The sequence below is a fragment of the Phaethon aethereus genome (assembly GCF_964289735.1).
Source record: "Phaethon aethereus genome assembly, chromosome: 9".
Classification (NCBI taxonomy): Eukaryota; Metazoa; Chordata; class Aves; order Phaethontiformes; family Phaethontidae; genus Phaethon; species Phaethon aethereus.
Genome location: NC_138585.1, coordinates 15177764 through 15199933, shown reverse-complemented (window position 1 = coordinate 15199933; position 22170 = coordinate 15177764). Strand labels below are relative to the sequence as shown.

Genomic DNA, 22170 nt, shown 5'->3' with positions numbered 1-22170 from the left:
ATAGCTTTTTACTGAATTTGATTTAGGCTTTTCTAGTTCTTTTCAAGTATTTCTGCTTGTAACCTCGTTTCTGTTGACACTTTTACAGTTGTGATTCCTACTTAAGGATCTGCCTTAATAAAGAGCTTCTATTTCTTAAAGCAGTCTGTCTTTTTACGTTCTTTATTTAGAAAGTGTACATCACACTTTTGTTACTATCTTCTGGAAAAAAATGTTACTGTATTTTAATAACTAAAAGTTTTAGCATTTTTCCTTGAAGTAAAGAATGTGAAGTTTTAATTTTTTGCCTTTGTGAATAGTAGATCTCATTTCTGTTAAATTCCTAAATTGTAATGTTCCTCATTCTTTAAAGCTTTTAATTTTTCCTGTGTGTATTTAAAAAATACTTATTGTTTTCCTTCCACTGTTTAAAATAGATATCAGGAATTTGTAAATTATTAATTTATTTTTTTTACAACTGAAAACTTAGTGTCTGAACTTAGAAACTGGGGCTTTTACATCAAAGATATTTTTGTATATGCAGGCATGTATACATTTATTCTACATGAATTCTGCATGGAAACACATAGTGAAACCTGTACAAAGCTCACTTTTTAGAATTATGTTCTTACTGTTGGAACAGTGATGGATTTCTACATGTGGAAAAGATTTAGCTTTTGCTTTTCCCTTTGTCAGTAAACTGTCTATAATATAGTGTTTTACTTTCTCTTGAGTGATTGCTTAGCACAGGTTTCACTGTGTAAAACAAAAATACTTTACTATTGATTTGTGGGGAAATCGCCATCTTAATTTATTGTCTTTGATAACTAAATTAACTGAGACTTTTACTGAGTGCCAGTAATATCACTAATACTTAATCTCTTTTTTCAGAGGCAGTGACAACTGCATTTTAATGTTGCCAACAAAAGTTTGGCTGTGGTATAGAAAAAATCAGCCCATATTAAACCAGTATGACTTGTAAATTTTAGTCTTGTGCACTAATGTTTGTTACTCCAGTTATAGCCAATTTGTTTGGCTAAAACTGTTATTTTGCTAATTTATATGATCAATTTTGGTCATAATATTTCAAACAAGGCACATATGAATAGCTCACATAACATAATCACTTGATTTATTGGCAAGCAAAATTATTATTTTCTAGACAATGAGTTAGATGGCCTTTTTTCATTCAATGCCTTCCACTGACAATCAATATTAGTTTAAGGATTATGATTGTATGGATGTGTGAAGTGCTGTAGCATGGTATTCAATGTGTCTGATGGCTGATGAGCTGGTTTTCTTTGTTTCGTTGTGGAATGAAAGTAGTAAGTAACTAGTAAAGATCTAGGAATTCCTCATTTGGCAGAATGTTCTGTAGAACCATTATTGGGCATGGTCTTCAGACGGGTCTCTAAAAACTTGTTGTAGAATGAGTGAGAAACTAGTTTACAAGATAACTTTGAGAGAGTGAGCGTGGTCCCAAACACCAAATCAGGCTCTACTGCTTCTTGCCAGCTAATGTGGTATTTATTTCATAATCTCTCATTTAATACAAAAGGTACAACTTTTTCAAAAGAAAACGAAATAAAAATTACTGGAGTGTTCAAATAAGTGATTTCAATAAGCAGAGTTTAGATCTGTTTCTACTTGAATTAAGTAAGAAATTTTGTTCTCAGAGAAAGAAGATAGTTATAAAAGCTATAATGTAGTAAAATATTTTATTATGTTCTATGTGTGGGACTAGTTCAGGCTTGCACTTGAAATGGCAGTGTTACCTTCTTAGACAACAGTGCAAGATAATTTTCTGTTTCCAAAAAAATCTCCTGAAGAGTTTCAGGTTCCTCTTAAAGCAAGAAAATTCCAAAGCTTAGCCCCATTTCTAAAGAAAATACGTAGTGGTTATAGCTGTGATGAAGTGGGTGTGAAAAATGGGACTCAAGTACTGATTTGGAGCTTAGAAGCCAGATAAATACTTCAAAACCAACCACACAGCCCTACCCATGCCTTTGGTACTTTGATAAACTCCCATGCCTTGAAGAACCTGATGCACTATTGAGGATGTGGCAGTGCGTAGACTGCCTCACTCAGCCAACAAAGGGTCACCTTCCGTTGGTGTAAGCAGCAGCACAATAATGCTGCAGCTCTTCACTACTGCTACTGCTGGAGTGTGAAAAGGAGGATTTAGTAAGGAATATTTCTTGACTGTTTTTTTTTTTTTAACTTTCTTACTTGTTTCACTTTTTCTTGCAAGTTATGCAACAAAGTTTCCATAATTTTCTCGTTTCTATTCATAGCTCCATTATATTCCCAACTTAATTCCCAGTTTCATATTATAGATACTTTGGATAAAATGGTGACATTTATTCAAATTCATAGAAGTTGATCTCTTTACCTTCCTCATCAATTTCACCCCTGTACATCCCTCAGCATTTCATTATTTTTTCCTGCAAGGACTTACTGTGGCTCAGCTTTTCATGAACAGTCACACTGAAATCAGTGGGAAATAGCGGAAGGAGTCGAGATATGCAAAAAGACAGGGCTTTGGTTGCTCATGAAAATGGGACACAAAAATACTTGAGTCATGAGGAACTTTTAAATTAGAGAGATAGTCATACTCAACTGAAGTACAGCATACTAACTTTTAATATAAAAATAATGTATTTTTTAAAAAGCATATGCATTAACAATGTCAGCACTTGGTTTGCCTTATTTTATTTATTGTGCACACAGATTCTCATGATGACTTTGCAGGGTTTGTGCCACTGTGTTTGTCAACTAGTGTTATTCCCTTTTAAGTTGTTTCTTTGATAATGAAAATAGTAATATAATTATGAACAAATTGGGGTTTGAGTCCCGCTAATTGATCAATATTGATTTTTCTATATAAAATTCTTTAAAATAAATACAGTTTTACACTAGAATGATTGGTTTTTGGTGGGGGGGAAACAGTGGTCGTGTCCAATGACAGAGAGATGCCAACATTTTTTCTTGTGTCCTGGTTCATACCAGTGTGGGCATTGTGTGTATAGTTCTGTGCTGTTTAAGGTTCTTGATATTTATTTATTTAATTCAAAATTACAAAATAAGAAATAGAAAATAAAGGAAATAAGATTATTGGCTGATAAATATAAAGAAGAAAGTATTATTGAGAAGCCTTTCAAATCACTGTATTTTCTTACTTGAATATTTTATTAAATGGGATTAACTGTATTTGAAAAGGACTTTTCATACTTTATTGTGGAGTAAAAGTCGCATGGACCAGATGTCTTAGAAAGTAATTGCACATTAAACAGTTGCATCTGGTGACTTCAAACATTTGTTACAGTGCCTGTTTGAATGATAAAAGGCCTTCATGACAGGTTTTGTTCAGTGTTTTTTTTTGTATTTTCTTGACCCATAGCATAATTTTTGAAAGGACTGTGTCAGGTCATACTGAGAGTTTCCTTATTTACGAAATGACAAAACATTATTATTGTTCCTGTAATACTAAGTGTAGTTGTGAGGCTGTACCTCCTTGCTGCTGTATAGAAATGAAATCTTTTGTTTCACCTGATTCCTTGGCACAGTTCTAATGCATTTGCTAGCCTGGCAATGTAGAAATTTATTAAACCTTAAAAAGATTCAGTAAAATAATGTGAAGATTTTTCTATTTTTGAAATCTTAGACAAATCACTATTTAACAAATGTTTATATTTGGTCATCTGATTGTCTCTCCTTTTATCCATTCTCTCCTGTGTTGTTTATCCTTATGTGTACATGCCTGTGTGTATATTTCATGCAACAAATGTATAACTTCATGGTAGATGTCTTGAATTTTTACACCGAAGTCCTACTTTGGGATTTGTTTTGATTCCTGTAGTGCATTTTGAAATCTTTCTTTTCACTGAATGTTTTCATAGAAGAAGGTGTAATATTTTTTTAAAGAGCTTTATTTAAATAGTTCATTAATACGTCTGTCTACATTCTCTGAAATAAATTGTACATAAAGTTCCAGTAGATGCTGGCATAGTATTTCTAAACCAAATTTGAAGGACTGCTTACTATTGCAAGCATATTTGGTGTGGAGGGAGGGGAGAAGAAAACTAAGCTTTGTGGAAATGCTGAATAAGTGAAGGAATAAGCATCGAGTTGCAGGGATTTTGAAGTGATCAGGAAGGATAATTACAGCATGGATTTAAACTGCAGTGTGTTACAGAATTGGAGAGGGAGTTTTTTCTTTCTTTTTCTCTAGAAATTAGTTTGGTTCTCCTAGTTTGAAAGTTAATTAGCAGGCAAAATCATCTTTCTATGAACTGTCAGTGTTGCTGAGAATGAACAAAATGAGAACTGCTATGTTACTGACAAAGTTGAGCCACTTAGCTGTTATGCACAACTTTGTGCCAAATATCGAAAACATTCTCTTTAAATATGTACATGGTTAAGTTGTGAAAAATTGCTGATACTTAAGAACTTCTGGTGTGAATAATTGAAATGAATGTTTTAAAGCCAGGTCGGTTGATTTTTTTTTTTTTTTTTTTTTTAAGATTGAGATGCTTAATTAAAGTTGAATGTAATTATAAAATATAGGTAAATGTTTACTGTTTTGTTCTACCTGGATTTGCAAAATGCATGGTCTTGCTGGCTTTATCCACTCCAGCTAAGTAGCAAGAGATCTTGGTAATGAAATTTCACTTTTGTTTGAACTGACCCATTCATACCTGTTTTTCATCTGTCTTTGTCATGCCCTTTTGGTTTAACTTTTGCTCTCCTTACACCCCAAATTTTTCCTCTCCTTTTTATTATAAACTCATGGCAGGGCCTGCTTGGTGAACTCATTCTGTTACAACAACAAATCCAGCAGCACGAAGAGGAAGCGCGCAGAGCCGCTGGCCAGTATAACATGGGCTCTTCCCAGCAGAAGCGAAAGGTGATGGCTTAAGGGACAATTTGTACTGTATTCACACTAATCAAATACTTCAGCCTTCTGCATTTGAACTTGAAAAATCTAACTAATTAAATCATGGGCCCAAATAATTATTTCAGCCAACTTTGCTACAGGTGTATAGTACTGTTTCAGTTTAAACAAGTTGCATTTAAAGCGTGGTGTTAAAAGCCAAACAAGTACTTTGTGTCACTTTGAAATTGTATGTTCTCTGCCTCTCTAATTTAAAGTTCATACATTAAAAATGCATTTAAGGAAGGTGTGTGAGTAAGTGTCAGGGTTGGTTTTCTCTGCTGTTGCTTGCTTACTGTAGCTCTATCTTGTAAGACTATAGCTATTTACAGGCAATATGTCTCTGGGAACATTTCGTCCTGCTTTATACTGTTACCAATCTGAAAATGACAGCAGATCCTTAGAAACAATTTTGCACAGACAATTAAATACTGCTGTTAATAACAGTCTCTACTGTGTATTCATCAAAGGTATTCCTTTGTCTATTTTCCCCTATTACAGCACAGTTTATACTGATATGCTATGGTGGTTGAATATCTGCACATCACTTTACTTAATTTTAGCTCTGATCATTTTATTCATTATTATATGGCCGAGATGAATTGGAAACGCTTCCAAAATTGGGATATCTTCTTTGTTGAATCTGTGTACAACCTGTAATTCTTAACCACACTGCATTGTTGGCTGCTTCTGTGTCCTCAGAAAATTTTTCTGATTACTCATATTTTTCAACAGCTTTGGAATTGAGCACTGGATACAGAACTTAATCTTCTGTACATCTGAAGATAACTCCCACAGAAAGAGGAACAAAGAAATGCTAATTAAACTTTTAGACATAGTTGCATGGCTGCAATTGTCATGCTTTTTAGTCTGTCAACAGAGTAAATCACTTAGTTCCCTGAAACTGAAGTTGCATTTGAAATATTTTACTTTCTTGCCTTGTTTTTTTTTTTATGGTTTAGAGTTACAAACCCTGGTCCCTCTAAACTCTTAATCTTCCTTTAATTTAAATAAAATGGTGAAAGGCAATTTTCCCTCATTTTGTTTTTCAAATTTATTTAGTTAATATTCTTTCTGGATTTAAAATAATACTGATGTATTCTGTCCTCTGTTATGAATCTAGGCATTGTATAACAAAATATAATGAAAATGCAGTTCTTTGAGATTATTTTATCTCAAAAGGTGTCCTACAAATGTCCTTGCATTCATTTCCTTCTAGATGTGTATTTTAGTAGAAGAATAAAGATGTCTTTAGTGGTCTAAATATTCTCTATTTGTTCAGTTGCTCTTAATAAAGAGAACTCGTTCAGCCTCTGTCAGATTGTATACAGTTTATTGAGAGAGCTGAAGTATGGAGTAGTAGCTTGCAGTTTATATAAAGTATATGAAGATGTAAAAATTAATGGAAAGGCAATACAATATTTGATATATAAAAATGTATCAGCCTAATAAAGACAATCAGGAAAAAAATGAGCCTGATACTACATTTGTTTGTGATTGAAGTTCTGCCTTGTCAGTACTTTTGTGCAACTAATTCTACAATTCCCAAGCTGTGAAATAGCTGTAAGGATTATCTTTGTAAATGTTATCCTGACTTCCAAGGCAGGTACTCTGTGTTTTGAGTGTTGAAAGTCTAACTGCCCTTGCATATAAAAAGTTTTAATTTAGCATTCAGGTGTGCTGTTTGGCATACATTCCTTATCATTAGGCACGTGTCTTGTTTGCCACACTAATCTTTTTGCTTGAAACAAATGGAAAGAGATGGTAAACTATTTTATTTAATAATTTGATATGAGGCTATAATTCAAAGATTCCAATCATTTGACCAACTTCTCCTTTGGAAGAAGTAATTGTAACTGTCATTGAAATAAGTCATTGCGTGCTTTTTGACAGGGCATAACCTAACCTTGTTTATTTTTTAACTCCTTTGTCTTGCTCGCCTGTCCGCTAGAGAACATGATCATTTCATTTCCATTCTTGGAAGTTCTGTAGCCCAATTTACTTGCACATTTTCCATTTTAATTTAATTACTCAATATTAAATATCAATATTAAATCTAGTTCAGTTGTAAATTGAATAATAGTAAGAACTGTCTCAGGAGAGGGTATTAAAAACAAAATTTTAATTGTTTCTTGTTTTATTTTTTCAACCTTTTGATAAATATTTAGTAGTATAATTGATTAGTCTTGTATAACTGCACTGTGCATGGCCGCTTCTTATATGCATTTTGTCTGGGCCTTGATATTTTCATTTATATTATTGGAAATCATTGTAGTTCTGTAGATGACCAGTTTGGAATTATTTATAGACTGCTTAGAGAATATACAAAAACAATAACTGTGGCTTCAAAGGTACTGAATTTTCAGAGGCACATACTTATTTTATACAATGCGTGACAAAGGTTGCTGGAAAGAACTGCTGTGCAAAGTTAGTAACTCTGTAAGGAGCTTCTGGCAGTCCTAGTAAGCAGGTATCTGCATCTTTGTGTGCAGGAACCCTTGATTAAAAATGGCTCTACAGTTTTCTTTTCTCAACTCTATGGTGGCAGTGGGGACAGAAGGAGGCATCTTGATGTACAAATCATGCTGAACTGGATTAAACAAACACTGATGTATCTATGTAGACATATTTCTAATAGTAGATTTTTTTTTTGTGAGTAGATATCATAGATCATACGTTAGTCATATGTGACTATTAGTACTTCAGATTGTTATGATAGTTTCAGCTTTTATTGGCGCCTTAAACATTTTTAGCAATATTATGAATTACATGTTCAAAATATTATATGTACTAACTGCAGCTAAGTGTTCAAAGCACACCTGAACCAAGTGTTGACGCATATACATCATTCTAGAGCTGTTTGTTATTTTTTACATAACTTACCTACTTGTCCTTGTTGGAATTAATCATCTAGTGCTAGATAATTTTTTGCTTCAGATCTTGCAACATGTGTGTGCAATAATTTTGCTTATTGTGTTTAACATAAGTACACTGTACATAAAAGACAGTGCGCATGTGCTTAGAGATAATCTGTGTATAAGCGTGTACTTCAGAGATGCATCGAGGCCCCAGAAGTACTTTCAGGAACATCTTGCTTAAGAGCCGAGGGCAGGAAAATGTTAACTGCTTTGAAAATCTGTACCGCATGGAAACACTTTGTTTTTCTTTCCTTTATTTTCTTGCTTCTTTTGACTCTCCACACCATTCTCTTTGCCCTTCTATTTTTATTTTCTCTTAATGTTTCTGAGGTGTTTAAAGTGTGTGTATATGTAAATGTTTATTTACATATACTACCCTGTGGCTGCACGCATCAAATTGTGTGCAAAACTAACCCTGTTTCTGATGCACTTTTGCTGTCATTGAACTAATTAACGGAAACGAAAAGGAAGTCAATCTACAGCACCTTCTCCTTGCTGTTTATGAATAAGAAAACAATTGGATAGAGATGGAAGTGTCGGCTTGGATTGCTTTCTATAAAGTGCAGGCACAATCCTGTATATTACAGGTTTAATAGCTAAATAAGGTCCATCACTGAATAACTGGATATTTTTCTTGTTTAATCTGTAACAGCAGGTGTGAAATTATAGTAACAAAATTGATTTGTGTCTAAATGACATCTGTCCTCTGCATGTTAGATAATACGCTCTTTCTGATCTGAAGCTAACGTGAGTTGCAAATGTCACATGGGCTTTATTACATGACCTTTATTTAAATATTGAAGCTTTTACCTATATCATTCGTTCAGTAATTTAGATTAGAATTTTTTCTAAACTTAGTATTTCATGAATCCACTATTAGATTTTGCTGTTTGTAAATATTTACATCGTATGAATTTGTATTGCACTATTTATGCTTTTGTCTTCCTTTTGTTATTAAAAAGGGATTCTTTTGAACAACCATTTATTACATCTTAATTAACCTATTTAGAGAATATTTGACAAAGAATGGCCCTAATTGCCTGATCTTACTACATTTTTGCCTTGAATTTCAAGATGTTTTGTATGATAATATCCTAATTTTTCCAGTTTTCAATGTAATTTAAATAATTCTAAAATAACCCTTCAGGACTGTCCTGACTAACTTAGGGTTTATGAAGTTGTGCATGGATATTTAGGCTTATAATTCTGAAAAACAAATATGAAATAAGAATCCCCTTGAACTCACCTGAAAATATTTTCTGTAGCAAGCAGGTGTTTTAGTGATTGTATCCCATTAAGTTCATACTAATTCAGGAAATGAATGTACAATATCCTGAGAGATTGAGCACTGAAATTACATTTAGGGCAATGGCCAGAAAACTCTGAGCACCATATAGAGTTTGGCTTTTCCCTAAGCCCACTTTCCTAGTATTAAGTCATGAAGGGTTAATTTTTGCATTTGCATGTATTGGAATTTAGACCTTTTTTTATGTGACTCTCCTGTTGCAGATGGAACTTCCCATCAACGTTAAATCTCAAATGCTAATTGAAGAATTTACTTGTTTTAAAATGCATGTAAAGTCAATGTTCTTGTGTGGAATGAAGCTTTCCGTTTTGTGATTGGGTTACTTGCAGTGGATAAACTAAACAATGTGTTAGTGGACATGATTATTTTTCTTTGTAGGTTTCTGACAAAGAGAAGATTGATCAACTTCAAGAAGAACTTTTGCGCACTCAGGTAACTTTTCCGAGTTACTGATGTCTTAAGTAGAGATTTATATGCAGAAAACTTGGATTTACTAGACAAAAGCACACCTAAAATATAAGATATTTGGGGAAAATGCAGTGCTTTTTTTCAACATTTGAGTTTATCAACAGAGTTGACTGTGTTGGCAGAGACCAAAGGTCAGTCTAGTCTGTTATTTCTCTGACAGTGACTGACAGAATGGAAGAGGGGAGTGTAAGAATAAGGCAAATGTGTAATCATACTTTCCCAAAATAACTTCCTTCCCTTCAATGCTGTATGTTCCTGAAATATAAAGTTATCCCAAGAATGCTACCTAAATGCTATGGTGATCTTCCAGTTTTTACTTGTTATGCATGCTAACTTTACTCCTGACATTCTACAGTTCTCTTTTATTATTTTGGTGCTAGTAAATATATTTGTGATGTCTTATATGTTTAAATGGCACATTTGTTGCAGAAAGGAAATTAGTTTGTTTATTAAGGAGTTACATTTTAATCCCTTAATCTAGGAAATGTCATTTCTAGTAAAGAAAAGAAGCTTTTAAGTGCATCTGACCAAATAGCAGCGGTCCAAGAGGAAAAACAGACATCACATGGGATATGTGGGGTGAGACATTCAGATTATATGGTACAGTGGCATTCAGGAGAACCAAAGTATCTTTTTTGGTTTCTTCTGTCAGGAAAAATAATTGCAGTTACAATGCTAGAGTTGTGTATAAGCCATGCAGTGTTCATCAAAATCTGTTCTGTGAAGCTATAAGCAGTACTTTCAATTAAAGCTGTTTCTATGATTGGACTGTTTGGTATAAAAATTGCTATGAGCAGATTAAAAGCTTTTTCTCTGCCCTCTTTAAGAAACTGAAGATGATGGTGCTGTTTGGAGTGATGTCCTTAAAAAAAAAAAAAAAAAAGTGAAAATTTGAACAATAATGGCAGCTATTGGTAGGACTTCTTAATATATGTTTCTAAAAAACTTTTCTTCAAAGCCCAAGCCACTTTCAGTTTCTGAATGTCTTCCTTCTAGCTCAGTTGCAATTTAATATGGTCTTAGAGAAGATGTGCCTTTGCAAGTGAAAACCTGTTTTCTGTATTTCCTATGTTACTTCCATTAAAGAGAAGCCTGATTCATTAGCTCACAGAAAAGGAAGAGATCTGCAGAGATCAGCTTTTAGGATCACTGGTTTTCAAACTGGCCTCTTTAAAAGTGACCTAACTTCAGAGGACCTAGGAGTTCAGTAATAGACATTTGGAAAGCCCTTTCTTAAATATGAATTTCTGTATATAGTGAATGCATACATGTTACTTTGTTCCCCATATATAAACTTACAACCTGACAAGGTTAAAATAGTAATAAGTCTAATATTTTCTGTCAAAGATGCAAGCATATAGGAGCATTCATTATTTAAGAACAAAGTCACAAAAATAAAACCATTCTCATGTTCTCTGAAATCTGGTCTTCCATTCAATAGCTAATTATCTGGTCTTCCATTCAATAGCTAATTTAAGAATTCCCTGCGTGAGCTCAACTGAGGAGCATTTCCATCCCTTCTTGGGGGTAGCTTTCATAATGTTGTGCAATACAGTGTGAAGCTGCAGATCTGGTTTACAAAGAAGTATTTCATCCCTTAGGCAGTCCTTACAGAGCAGGAACTGTGATTCTTCAGCTGTATGACTGTTCTTGTTTAGACAGCAGCACTTCTTCCTTCTATGTGTGTTGACTTATAAGTTTGTTGTAAAGGTTTCATATATTCTACCTTAACAGGGCTTTTCAGGGCAAATGTGGTGTAAGGTGGGACTCCTTCCTGTCTCATTAATTGACTTGGAAACTTCACCAAATCTCATTCCAATAAAGTTTTAATCTCCTTAATTAGCAAGGCAGAGCTAGTTATTTTTAAGATAGACTTTTTTTCAGGGTTGGTGCCTATTGGTCATATTAGTCATTGTTTGGTTTGCTTGCTTACTTTTCTTAAGTTAATGTACAATTTTTTGTTGTATCTGTAGGCTTCTAAGTTGATCAGCTCTTTGGCTCAGAAAAATTATTTTGATATGGGAGGTTGTAACATCTTTATATATTTGCGAGTTTAGAAAGCATTTATTACTTACTTTTATTTATAACGTCTTGAAATTTGATTTGTTCTTAAAAGTACACTCAAGCCAAATATATTTCCATGGCCTAGAAAATAGTTTTCAGAGTAGGTATCAAAACTATACTCATGTCTCATCTTCAGAGGACTATCATAATCTTCTTCTAAACAGGACTGAGCTGGTACAGGTGTTTCTTGAACTGAGGCTGTATACTGAAGAAAGGGTCTAAACTAGGCATGCAAATTCACATTTAAGCCCTGTGATCTTTTTGATTGAACAGCCAGTTCCCACTAATTTCTGTCTAACTGCATATGTGTAGCTCCTTTGAAAATGATGCTTAAGATTCCGAAAGATTGATTTACGTATTCCCAAGTTTGAACATTGTGGTCACATTAAAATTTTTGAAGCAAAGATTTGTTGCTGAAAAAAAATTCTAACAGTCTTCTCTTGATGGCCTTGTATTTTAGTAAACTAGTGATTGCAAAGGTTTCTATGTTTTGGAAAGACTTTCCTGAAGGATAATATATTTTTTCATAGCTAAAATGCTCATCTAAGTGTACTATTTCCATAATTTCAACAGTATATTTGTACCACTGTTTTGTAGCTCAAATACCAAAGAATGCTTGAGCGATTAGAGAAGGAGAACAAAGAATTAAGAAAATTGGTACTGCAAAGAGATGACAAAGGAATTCATCAGAGGAAATTAAAGGTACTTATGTGTTACAAATCAGCATAGAAGTATAATTATGCCATATTTTCTATGATGTTATTCTAAATTGTATTTGTTAATCCATATATGAACTTTTGACATTTGTTATATCTATACTAATTTTTTGACATGTTAAGGCTTTTTTACATCTCTCTTTTTAACTATATAACTTTTGAAAATGCCTTCAGTTGAAGAGCCGAAAGGTGTTAGTAGGTCTAAATAACTTAGCTAAGTGGAAAATGTGGGTTGGGTTTTTTGATGTAACTTCACTGTATTTGCTAATAAATATGCTTCCAGCACTTCTTACACACACAGTTTGATACTTTGTCATGGTCTGTGCTTTGTCATGGGTCTTGCCGAGTTTGGTAGGAATATAGTTATGGGGCCAGAAAACATCTTTTAACAGCCCGGTGTAAATCCACGGAGACTGAACCAAGCATGCTTTTGCTTTTGTCTGCCACCATCCTGAGTGTTCTAAGAACAGAGGTTTTCTGCCTCTCTCTGCGTCACGTGCTGACCAGTTATGGATCTTCCTCTTTCCTCTGGGAATTGGAAGATAAGGAGTTCTTATTTTTACAGAATGAGGTTGATAGCCTTATACCTTTCTTAATGCTTACTGTTCATTAAGCTGAAAATGTAAGTCTAGATGTTTAGTGGAAGAAATTTAATTCAGCTTCTTAACTTCAAAATCGTGAAGTCTGAATGCTGCTGTTCTCTTAAGCTGTATGTAAGAGCTCTCATTTTGCTCTTTCAGCAAGATGCATCTGCAGCTGTAGTATTTTCATCCACAGAGGCAAGAGGTGACTTTACTTGGTATTGTACTTCATAAAACAGATCTGTGCTGCAGTATAGTCAGTTTAGGTTTCAGCAGGTTTTTCATCAGGAGAGAATAAACACATTTTTACAGATGAGTAATTCTGTAATATGCAGATGAAGTAGTCTGGAATACAGTCTTTGTTCTGTTCTTTGGCTGTTTTCTCCTTTTTTTTTTTTGTTAGAAATCCTTGATTGATATGTATTCTGAAGTACTCGACATCCTATCTGATTATGATGCCAGTTATAACACTCAAGATCACCTACCTCGAGTAAGTAGATAAAGAATTCAAGGCTTTTTACTGAAACACCTTATAACAGTCTTATAATTGAATAGAACATTTAATTATATTCCACAATAATTCAGAGCTAGTGCTAGGCTATTTGCTTGTAACTCCAGCGTTTTTGCTTAAGGCATGTTCTTCATTTTAAATGCAACAAGAGAATTTTGAGAATAACCAGTGTAACTATGTTAAGTCTGTCTTGACCCTATCTAGATCCAGACACTGCTGCTGTGCTCAGCCTTTCATTTTAAATGGTTTCAGTGAGGGCACCCCAGCCTTCTCAGCAGTGTTAAAACAACTATTGTTTCCTGGTGTGTAGCAGCAGAGCTGAGAAGGTAAGGTGCCCCAGCCAACTCCCTACAGTAGTGCTGCTGTCGGAGCAGGGAGCATGAGAAGGGGTTTGGATAGCCTGATTGCTGGTGTAGGGGAGAACCAGGAATGCTTCCTGCTTGCACAACCACCTGTAGCCCTGGTGGCTTCTATAGGAAGCCAGTAAGATGGGGAAGTGACAGCAACTACATCAGAATTCAGCCTTCTCCAGGCAGAAGCAGCATCTACCAGATGAGTAGTCTTCAGTGTTTTGCCTGCTGAAAGGATTTTGCACAAGGAGGGAACTGCCTGCCACGAGAACAGCAAGTCCTTCCTCTCTTCATTAGGTGGCCTGGCAGGTTAGGCCCTTAGGGTGCTTTGTGAACTATGCTGTCTTAAGCACAAGTTAATTTTTTTGCGTAACTGAAAGTTGGCATTTATTCAAGGATTCCATATTTAAACCAATGGATTTATTGTCGAACATAATAGAGCCAGTGTTGATGCAGCTTACCGTCTCATTAGCTTTTGTCTAGGCTTCTAAAATGTTTTGCTAAAAGCCAATGGCTGTTTAAACTTTCACTTAAGGTGGTGGTGGTTGGAGATCAAAGTGCAGGAAAAACCAGTGTGTTAGAAATGATCGCCCAAGCCCGCATATTCCCTCGAGGGTCTGGGGAGATGATGACACGTTCCCCTGTTAAGGTAAGAAACATCATGATCCCTGAATCAGCATTTGCTATATTGTTCTCCCTCTGATTATGCCATTAATTGAAGTATATGTGGACATTCGTTTATAAAATGGCATCTAAGCAAGTGAGTTGTTGCAGTCAATGACAAAACTTCTGCAGGCCTACGTATGATCCATATATACTGTCAGAGTAGTAGTAGTTCCTACTATAAGTAGTCCTATGCTAAATAAGCCTTACATATAATTGTATGTCTGCGATGGGAAGTATATGTATACTGTGTACTTCTCATGTTTCTCTGTGTTGCACTTAACCATACTCTTTACCATTTAGGTGACTCTTAGTGAAGGTCCCCACCACGTGGCTTTATTCAAAGACAGCTCTCGGGAGTTTGATCTGACCAAGGAGGAGGATGTAAGTATAAAGAAATGACTGGAAGTTAATGTAACTTTATTAATTCTCTGGAAAATTTTGTGTCTTTGTGGGCTATTAGCCCCTGTTTAATTAGAGTGAAATACGTTTAGTGGGGTAAGCCATTATATTAGTTATTAAATTATCTCTTATTATGGTTTTTGGCTAGCCCTGAAGTGGGTAAAATGTAGGAGGAGCTCTTGTGCCCAGACATTTTTTTGGCATATGCTGGGGTCTGCAGGTAATCTGTCATTTAGCACTCCCATTTACCAGACTTAGTTATTGAACATGCATTTGAGACAGTTAGTATTTGTAGACATGTTAATCCATACGTAAACTTCTTTACTTATGTTGGTGATTTTTCTTCTACCATGATTATAAGGAGTTTGATATTTTGCTTTTCTCAAAACAGCTTGCAGCTTTGAGAAATGAAATAGAAATCAGAATGAGAAATAGCGTGAAGGAAGGGTGCACTGTTAGCACTGAGGTAAGACTTGTCAAATATTTAGTGGCAGATATCTGTACATGTATAACTTTTGTAAGTATTCTTTAAATAGGAGATTGTGGTGAATCCAGTTTGTGTAACTTAGTATTTTGCACTATACAAAGTATATTTGGACTGTTAAAATCAGTTTTATATCACAATTACATGCACATAAAATTGGACTTCCTATTTAAAATTGCAGGATGTTGCTGGTTTAAAGCATATGTGTGTATAGATATGTGTTTATCTGATTTTATACATATGTGTGTTTATGTATGTAATCACATACAAAGTAGTGGTGTGCATAAACCTTTAATTTCAATTTTGCTTCGCAGACAATCTCCTTAAGTGTGAAAGGTCCTGGTTTGCAGAGAATGGTATTGGTTGATTTACCTGGAGTCATTAGTGTAAGTATGCAATAAATAAATAATTTAAAAAAAAAAAAAAAATCTGTAAGACATGTAAGTGAAGGAGGGTTACTGGTGAGAACATTAGCTGTTGTTCTTCTTTCTTACATCTTTCTGTTTTCTTTTTTCCTTTGAATATATATCTCATCTACGTATTGAAGACTGTGACATCAGGCATGGCTCCAGATACGAAGGAAACTATATTTAGCATCAGCAAGGCCTATATGCAGAATCCTAATGCTATCATCCTATGTATTCAAGGTAATAAGAGTCTAGATTGTTATCCACCTGGCAGGATTTTCTCATTTTTTTAATTCTGATTCTTATGTGACTCTGGGGACTCTCCTGATTACATTTTTTTTTTTTTTTTTTTCCCCCATTTGTGGTGATTTCTATAATGTGCAAAACAGCATGCTGTGGAATGTCTGCTTATAAATTAAGGCACCTTTGGTATTCATGGCAAACAGCAACCTTTTGATAAGAGTTTTTTATCATTAAAATAAAATTCGAGATTTCTTCAAAAGTGTTTTTGGAGGCAACAGACAATAATAGAGCTCAATATTTTGAGCAAGCAGGTAGTTCTTCAAAACTTACACAGCTACAACAGACTGATTTTTTTTTTTTTTTATGATACTGGGAACAAAGTAAATTTTCACTGTGTGTACCCAAAAATTGACTATATGTGTAATTTTACTATTTTTTTAATTTGCAACGTGAAACTTATTTGGTGCCTACTATATCTTCAGTACTGCATGTTAAATTGCATTGTCCATAAAGTATGACTTTGGTTTTGTTTACTTTAGATGGGTCAGTGGATGCAGAACGCAGTATTGTCACAGACCTAGTCAGCCAAATGGATCCCCAAGGAAAAAGGACAATTTTTGTGTTGACTAAAGTTGATCTTGCTGAGAAAAATGTAACTAGCCCAAGCAGAGTGAGTTGAAACTATTTTTCTCATATTGTGATGACAAAAGTCACAAGGAAAAATACTTGAGATGCTGTCAGAAATATTGCCCGTTTTAGATTTTTTGAGTGCTTATTTCTCTATTCAGTATGACTTTTTGCAGTGGTGGTTGTTATAGTCTCTCTCGGGCTTTGCTTCAAGTGATCAGCTACATGACTTCAGAAACAGCTTGGCTACAGCTTGCTATAATACTGATTCTTTTCATGCAGGGGACTTGAGCAAATTCCATTTCTGAAGAAGGCTTTAGGATATTCTGGGATAGGCTTTTTCACTTTATTTTGTGTTTTGCTATGTTATGCCTTATTTTATGCCTTTATATTTCTTTTTTTTCTTTTAAATATCAGTAGAACTCATAGTCCCATGACAAACTGCTGCTTATAGTAGTCTATGCATAGATACAACTAGATCTGGCTTTAAAACTGCGCTGAAGGAAAGAATGTTGCTGTGCAAAGTTAACCATGTTTTTTTAATCCTTTATTTTCATAGATCCAGCAAATAATTGAAGGGAAACTCTTCCCAATGAAAGCTTTGGGTTATTTTGCAGTTGTTACTGGAAAAGGTAAAAAGAGCTCTTGCTCTGCTTATTTTCTCCTTGATAGCAGAGAAAACTGTCTAAATGGAACCGTTGCAGCACTCTCTTCTTTCTCCAGGAAACAGCAGTGAAAGCATTGAATCTATTAAAGAATATGAAGAGGAATTTTTTCAAAATTCAAAGCTGTTAAAGTACGTTGCTGAGTATTCCTTTTCCTAAAATGAGCCTGTGTCGGTAAATGCTAGCATCAGTTTTTCTTGTTGAACTTAACAAGAGATTGCAGTGTGGCACCATTATTTGAGACTTAATCTGCTTAAATTTAAGAATCTTGTTGAGCTGACCAAGTTAGCCTGGTTTCCTAATGTCTTAACACTGGAGACAGGCATATTCAGGCAGCAGTTGATTCCACTGCAGTTCTGAGCCTCTCTGCAGATATTTCTGTATCTCTCCATAGGCCCTAGAAGAGCTAAGTTCCCAGCCTATGTCAAGGCACTTTATACACCTGGGAGGAGTGAATCCAGCCCAAATATGAGTTGTAGTGCCTCTGAATATCGGTTGTCTCTGTGTGACAACAGTGTTGTATTCAAACAAATGGCTTGTGTGTTCTGCTGGAAGTTCATTGAGCAGAGCTGTGATTTCACAGGCTTGTATTTCTCAGGAAAGAAAGCTGCATAGTCTTTGGGACTGCGGTACCTGCTCTGCAACCTCTAGCATAAAAATTTGTTTGGGGTGGGTTCTCCCCCCGCCTTGCTTTGGTGATTATCTCCATTGAGTATTTTGGAGGAAGAGACTGGAATTTGGGTTAGGTGCATGTGTTATTCTCTGCTATAAAAAGCAAAACTTTGTTCTTGTGAGGAGAAAAAGGGGGCTAGGAAGCATGGGTATGCATAATAGAATTTCCTCTAGCTGTCTTTCCTTATAGGACATGTATGCTGAAGGCACACCAGGTAACAACAAAGAACTTAAGTCTTGCTGTGTCAGATTGCTTTTGGAAAATGGTGAGAGAGTCTGTGGAGCAACAAGCAGATGCTTTTAAAGGTAAATGTCTTTTCAAAAACCAAGTGAAATAGCAACTTGCTGTTAAACAGTTAGTTCTTTCACATATATGTAATACTGCTTTGCCAGCATGCTTGGGCTATTGTTATATAAGTTTTATGTGATCACTGTTTCTCATGAACAGGTAATTGCCCCAGTTAATCTTTACAAAAACACATGAAAAATAATTCATGGTATGAAGGACCCATTTGCTCTAAAAGCCAAAGGAGTAAATAAGTGTGAAAAAAGAAATTCAGGGGGGTTTATGGGCAAAACCTAGTTCTTCCATTGGATTCAGATGTTGTTTAAAATGGCTTCTTCATATATGAAGATACTATCTGATCAGCCAGAGCAGGACTGACTTGTACAGAGCTGCAGGTTGAGTGGCTCTTTCCACTACGTTTTTTCAATGCATGAATCCTGCAGACATAATATCTAAAGCATAGACAGAAAAAAACGTTGCTCATTTGCAGAGGCCCTTAAAGTTCTTGGAGGGTTTGTCATAAGCAAGATTTGTGACAATTTTAGGAGCTGCTAAACTTGGTCATGAAGTGCATATAGACAATTCAAAAAATTAAGGCCTTGTTTCTGATTTTTACAGCCACACGTTTCAATCTTGAGACTGAATGGAAGAACAATTACCCCCGGTTGCGAGAGCTTGACAGGGTAAATTATACTACTGCTTTAATTTATGTGCTACAAAGCATTGAAGATTATGGATTAAAATTTATGCCATTTAATCTCATTTGTAAAGGTTTCTTAAAGTCAACATAAAGTTCTGACACTTTAAAATGGAGGACAGTGTAAATTATTCTAGGGGAAGGAAGTACTGAGCTCTCTGTTTTATGAAATAGTGTGCTCCAAAATTGTGGTACTTCAATGCTTAACAAGTCCTTCACTCTTCTAGTATACAGTTAACTGACCTAACTTGCCCACAGGAATAGGTCAGTGTTTCTTTGTGGTCATGACAGAACTGGCAAAGAGAAGTTGCATTCCCTGGTCTTTCAGACATAGAGAGTAACAAAACAATGATGATCCCATTCTCTAATTCTTTTATAGAGATCCTGAATATTCAAATGCCATGCCTGGCCAGAGGCGTGCAAGAGATGGGTGGGAAGATGTATGGTAAACCAGGGTAGCTTATGACAAGCACATACATTTTCCAGAACATGACCAGAAGGTATCATTTTAGCCATAAAGGCAGTAAGAAAAAGGTTTTGCTTTTTTTACTCTTTGTATGGAAACATGACCAAACTATACTTAAAATCTTATTATTTCATATTTTTCCTTCTGCATAGAATGAACTGTTTGAAAAAGCAAAGAATGAGATTCTTGATGAAGTCATAAGTTTGACTCAGGTCACACCAAAGCACTGGTACAGTAATTTTCTTCTTTTTTTTTTTTAAATTTGTATGTTTGTTCATTAACTAGCAGAAGTTTACCTTTTAAAGTATAAATGAAATTCTCAAATATAAATAAGGAGCTGTTTTCCTTAGAACAAAGTAGTATTATGTCCTTTGACCCTGTGGAAGTAGTCTGTGTTTGTTTATTATTCTGAATCAGCAAATAATTGTATAATCCCTTGACAAAAATTATATGATGTCAGTTTGTGCTTTGTTCTGGTTTTATATAGTATGATGAACAATAGATACTCCTCAAAAATGAAAAGGAACAGTCATAATAAAGATGTTTTCAGATGCTCATTTAAAGTGTGAATCAGTAATTCCTCTTAACTTGATGTTTGGGGATTTATCATTGTGCATGTCAAAATAATATATATGACCTTGGGAAAAGTTTTGTGTATCTGTGAATCAGAGATTTGGAAGTTTAAAGATTACGTAATTCCTGTTTGGGGGCGGGGAAAAAGCTGATCTGGATGATTGAGAATTCATCCTACATGTGCATCTCCTTGGTAGCTTCAACCAAGTAGGACCATACTGCTGCCATACTTCTACACACCCACAGGTGTGAGAAAGAGAGCTTAGCCTAAGGCTTTAACAGTGTAGCATCACTGCATAGTAAAGCCACTGTAGATGCAGTCTGAGAGAAGAATAGCCAATGTAAAGGATTACTTTGACAGCCTGTACCACAACTGAAAACCACGAAAAAAGATTTCTTTAATGCCTTTGCCTTTAGTGACCTGAATTGAACTGTTACTTGGTCATAGATTAAAAACCAAGATAAAATGTCTGACTCTTAATGACATTAGAATAATTCTGAGCATGTGGATGTGTTCAGACTAATACACTGCCTACAACACTTTCTCTGAAGTTATGTTCTAGTCCAAATGTAATGCAGGTTTACTATTTTGGTGTTTGCTGCTGTTTGCCGTGTAATAGATGCTAAAGTACCCTGACCCATGTCTAGTCTGCTTCATTTTATGTTGTGGATTGGATGGGTGCATAACATGAATGTTTCTGTGCGTTTCTTTTGAAAGTTAAAATGTAGTGGTGATTCTAGTTTTGTAACACTTGGTGAGCTATAAAGTAGAACTGGAAACCTAAGTCATGAAAAAATGCTTCTGTTAGCCATTATATGCAACCTAAAAACAGCAATGCATTTGATGAATGCAAATGTTCTATCGTGTTAAAATTTCCATTCCTTCCAATTAAGTTTGATTGAATTAAGCAAAGAAAAAGTGTCTTTTCATTGACATGTCAGTAAAGAAGGAATGAGACTGCATTTGTTCTCGATCAGAGGTCTGCCCCTTTACAGTGCATTTGTAAGTGTTAAAATCCGTAACAGATGGTTTCCAGCTCACCCTTAAGTGAAATTAATTTGCCACATCCTGAGTTCTTTTAAGGGTGATTCAGAATGATCAATAATTAGTCTTTGTTTGAACACTATCCAAATCATCCTATTTTGAACAAAGCTTTTTAAGGAAAATGTTTTTTACTGGCGGCAATATTAATTTTTATTTATAGTGAATTCTTTCAACATCTTTTGAATGCTTGAGTTCCTGTTAGTTTTGTATAAATACTTTTACTATCCTAAATATGACAAAAATCTGTTCCAAAAGTAGAAAAACTAGTGGCTTTGATCCCCACTTATACTGGTTTGTCAGAAGGACAGCTTCAAAATTTTTCAATCTCAAAGTTTTTTTTCAAACACAAGAGAAATTTTCGATTATGCTATTGCTAAAATGCATGGAGGAGTGATATTTATGAGAAGTTCTTCAGTCTTTTTCTACAAATGGCCTAGTTGGAGAAGGGGCATTATCAGGGATGAGGCTTGTGTCCTGAGCTTCAGCCCATTTGGAAGAAAAGCACTTGAGTGAATCTCTTAGTCTTGTACCACCAAAAAAAGGCAGTTTTTATTCTTTGGCTCTTAGCTCTCACCATTCTACCAAATCTGGTATTCGTATGCCCTGTTGGTAAGCTGATTTAGCATGCTGAGCTAGCATAAAATAAACCTGCAAGAAACCCAGAACTTGTACTGGAGATTCTGGCAGGAGCAGAAGCAGCATGACTGCCTCTGTGGGTACTGGCTGCGTGTTACGCTGGCTCAGATGAGTTGTCTCACTGCAGCTGCAAAGTTTTCTGAGTAAGTTTATTGTCATTTTAAAAGGTTAAAGTTAGATTGTTTCCATTTGAAAAGGAAATAGGGAAGTGGTGCTTAGTTTTATAGTGACGTGAGGCATGTTTATAAATGAATGTCAATATACATTTTGGTAAAAAGTTGGACTTCTCAACTTGCTTCATTGTTTGTCAAATCTGGAAACAATCAGTGAAAATCCCAGATGGAAAACTACAGTGTGCTCCAACAAACAAATCAGAATACTATAGAAACAAAAGCCACATGCTTTTTTGCAAGTGTGGACTTTTTAGTCAAATTATTTAATGCTTTACAGTCTGCACCCTTGTCATTCTCCCACCTGC

At 35.1% G+C, this 22170-nt stretch overlaps 1 protein-coding gene across 9 annotated transcripts in view; it reads left to right on the top strand.

Moving 5' to 3' along the window:
- OPA1 (OPA1 mitochondrial dynamin like GTPase) overlaps positions 1-22170 on the top strand; it is a gene marked incomplete at both ends in the record, with an annotated part of 55821 nt that overhangs the window by 7680 nt on the left and 25971 nt on the right. For 5 of the 9 annotated variants that reach the window (XM_082003598.1, XM_082003597.1, XM_082003603.1 and 2 more), the window contains 15 exons: positions 4775-4885; positions 9515-9568; positions 12266-12370; positions 13369-13455; positions 14362-14475; positions 14793-14873; positions 15283-15357; positions 15690-15761; positions 15923-16022; positions 16565-16695; positions 17212-17284; positions 17376-17448; positions 18180-18295; positions 18894-18958; positions 19591-19667. In XM_082003598.1, coding sequence (XP_081859724.1) covers positions 4775-4885; positions 9515-9568; positions 12266-12370; positions 13369-13455; positions 14362-14475; positions 14793-14873; positions 15283-15357; positions 15690-15761; positions 15923-16022; positions 16565-16695; positions 17212-17284; positions 17376-17448; positions 18180-18295; positions 18894-18958; positions 19591-19667 — 1334 coding nt within the window. The remainder of the gene's footprint in view (positions 1-4774; positions 4886-9514; positions 9569-12265; positions 12371-13368; positions 13456-14361; positions 14476-14792; positions 14874-15282; positions 15358-15689; positions 15762-15922; positions 16023-16564; positions 16696-17211; positions 17285-17375; positions 17449-18179; positions 18296-18893; positions 18959-19590; positions 19668-22170) is intronic. The other 4 variants (XM_082003600.1, XM_082003599.1, XM_082003605.1 and 1 more) reach the window with 1 other exon arrangement.